At 49.7% G+C, this 2,500-nt stretch overlaps 2 protein-coding genes across 2 annotated transcripts in view; one reads left to right on the top strand and one right to left on the bottom strand.

The window, feature by feature from the left end:
- The window catches only part of ZIC1 (Zic family zinc finger 1), a 6,000-nt gene extending 3,862 nt beyond the window's left edge, over positions 1-2,138 (bottom strand). The window contains exon 1 of the mRNA XM_075340793.1: positions 819-2,138. Coding sequence (XP_075196908.1) covers positions 819-1,791 — 973 coding nt within the window. The 5' untranslated portion in view covers positions 1,792-2,138. The remainder of the gene's footprint in view (positions 1-818) is intronic.
- A 315-nt stretch (positions 2,139-2,453) lies between these two features.
- ZIC4 (Zic family zinc finger 4) overlaps positions 2,454-2,500 on the top strand; it is a 17,758-nt gene continuing 17,711 nt past the window's right edge. The window contains exon 1 of the mRNA XM_075340792.1: positions 2,454-2,500. This exon is cut by the window's right edge and continues 98 nt beyond it. The gene's annotated coding sequence lies outside the window, so the exon portion shown is untranslated.

The following is a 2,500-nucleotide window of genomic DNA, read 5'->3' as shown; positions in this document are numbered from 1 at the left end:
TAATCGCGACATGCACTGAGCTGTGTGACTTCTATATATTGTAACGATAAAAATAATACCATTCTAATAATCCCGACATGCACTGAGCTGTAGGACTTCTATATATTGTACAGATAGTAATAATACAATTCTAATAATCGTGACATGCACTGAGCTGTGTTACTTCTGTATATTGTAACGATAATAATAACAATACAGTGTAATAATCACGACATGCACTGAGCTGTGTGAGTTTTGTATATTGTACAGCTAGTAATAACAATACAATTCTAATAATCACGACATGCACTGCGTTGTGTGACTTCTGTATATTGTAACAATAATAATAACAATACAATATAATAATCACGACATGCACTGAGCTCTGTGAGTTCTATATATTGTAACGATAATAAAAATACAGTAGAATAATCGCAACATGCACTGAGCTGTGAGAGTTCTGTAAATTGTAAAAAAACCTGTGTGAGTTCTATATATTGTGATAATCTTGAGATATTCTAGTAATCACGACATGCCCTGACCTGTGTGAGTTCTATATATTATAATGATAGAGACATTCTAGTAATCACGACATGCACTGACCTGTGTGAGTTCTATATATTACAATGATAGAGACATTCTAGAAATCGCGACATGCACTGACCTGTGTGAGTTCTATATATTGTAACGATAATGAGACATAATCGCGACATGCACTGACCTGTGTGAGTTCTATATATTACAATGATAGAGACATTCTAATAATCGCGACATGCACTGACCTGTGTGAGTTCTATATATTGTAACGATAATGAGACATAATCGCGACATGCACTGACCTGTGTGAGTTCTTTTGTGGATCTTCAGGTTCTCGGATCTGGCGAAGACTTTCCCGCAGCCTGGGAAGGGGCAGGGGAATGGCTTCTCCCCCGTGTGCACTCGGATGTGGTTGACCAGCTTGTATTTGGCCTTGAAGGGCTTTCCTTCTCGGGAGCACTCTTCCCAGAAGCAGATATGATTGCTCTGCTCCGGGCCCCCGACGTGCTCCACCGTCACATGTGTCACCAGCTCGTGCATGGTGCTGAAAGTTTTGTTGCAGGACTTTTTGGGGTTTGACAACTGTTCGGGTTCAATCCATTTACAAATCAGCTCCTGCTTGATGGGCTGCCTCATATAACGGAAGAAGGCCCCTGCCCCGTGGTGGGCCGCCATATTCATGTTCATAGGGCCGTATCCATGGAGCTGGGTGGACGCATAGTGCTCGGACCGGGGGCTGGTCACCTGGCCGTACTGGTCGGGTCGCCCATACATGTCTCCGGAGAAGCCCAGCCTCATCTGCCCGTTCACCACATTGGGGGAGCCATGGCCGCCGGCTTGGTCGTGTAGTCCTGGGAAGATCAGGTGTCCTGCGGCATCAGTGTGTCCGTGGGGTCCCCCAAAGCCCCCCGCCGCGGAGGCGAACAGGCTGTGCTGGGCGCTGGCCGCCTCCCCGAAGCCCCGGTTACGGAACAGAAAGTCCCGGGTGGAGTTGAAGGCGGCGCTGGAGTAGGAGCCGACGTGCCCCGGGTGGTGGTGATGCCCCAGGGCGGCGGCCGCAGCGTAGCCCGGAGCCTGCGAAGTGAACGCCGTCTGCCCGGAGGCCAGGTCGTGGCTGCTGGGGTTAATCTTGAAGGCGCCCATTCCATCGGCAAAAGGGTTGATGCCCAGTCCCACTTCCCGATCCGTCACGTCGCCCGTGGAGTGGTGGTGCCTGGAGGAGCCGAAGGTGGTGACTCCTATGGCGGGGTACTGGGGTCCTGCGTCCAGCAGCATCGCTGCTTCTTCGGCGATCGCCCAACAACAAGACCGTGCGCTGCTCAGGAGGAGATCGATCGTGATCGCGCTGCTTTACATCGATGAGATCTCAGCGATGGAGCAAAACTACAGCTGTTTGTGCACCAGAACTGCAGCACAAACCGCACAGAGGAGTGTGCATGGGAATGTTGTTATTATTCGGGGAGATTTCTTCCTTTTCTTGTTTTATTTTTTTTTCTGCGATGAAATCGTGCACAATATTGTCTTTTGCGGTTTATCTTCCTGGGGAGAAACTTTCACCTCCTCAGTCGGGCGTTGAGCTGGAGACTGATAGCGGCAATCATTCCTGCAGATAAATGAATTGAAAGGACGACTCAGTCCCCCCTTGATGAATGGGAGGAGGGGGCGGAGTCACGTCTGGTCGGACGTCAGAGCCCATTGGTGGTCGCCCTCTCCCCCTGCACCCCGGCCTCTCCCCCCACGGCCTCCCAGAGGCCCAGCCTCCCCGCCATTGGCTGCCCGCACCCATCCATCCCCGGCATTGTCAGGGAGGCTGACACTGCTCACCACAAACAATGTTTTAGGAGAAGCAACTTTTTTTTTTTTCCAGCCCAAATTCTACAGGAGGGAAAAAAAAATCTTGCAAAACCCCCGTTACTTCTTCATTTCTCCACATCTTATTCCTAGAACAACAAGGCTTCTTTATTTCCTCAATATACATCTAAGC

Source organism: Anomaloglossus baeobatrachus, chromosome 3 (genome assembly GCF_048569485.1).
Source record: "Anomaloglossus baeobatrachus isolate aAnoBae1 chromosome 3, aAnoBae1.hap1, whole genome shotgun sequence".
In the NCBI taxonomy this organism is placed as follows: Eukaryota; Metazoa; Chordata; class Amphibia; order Anura; family Aromobatidae; genus Anomaloglossus; species Anomaloglossus baeobatrachus.
Note: the sequence above shows the minus strand (reverse complement) of the source record. Positions and strands in the feature narration are given on the sequence as shown.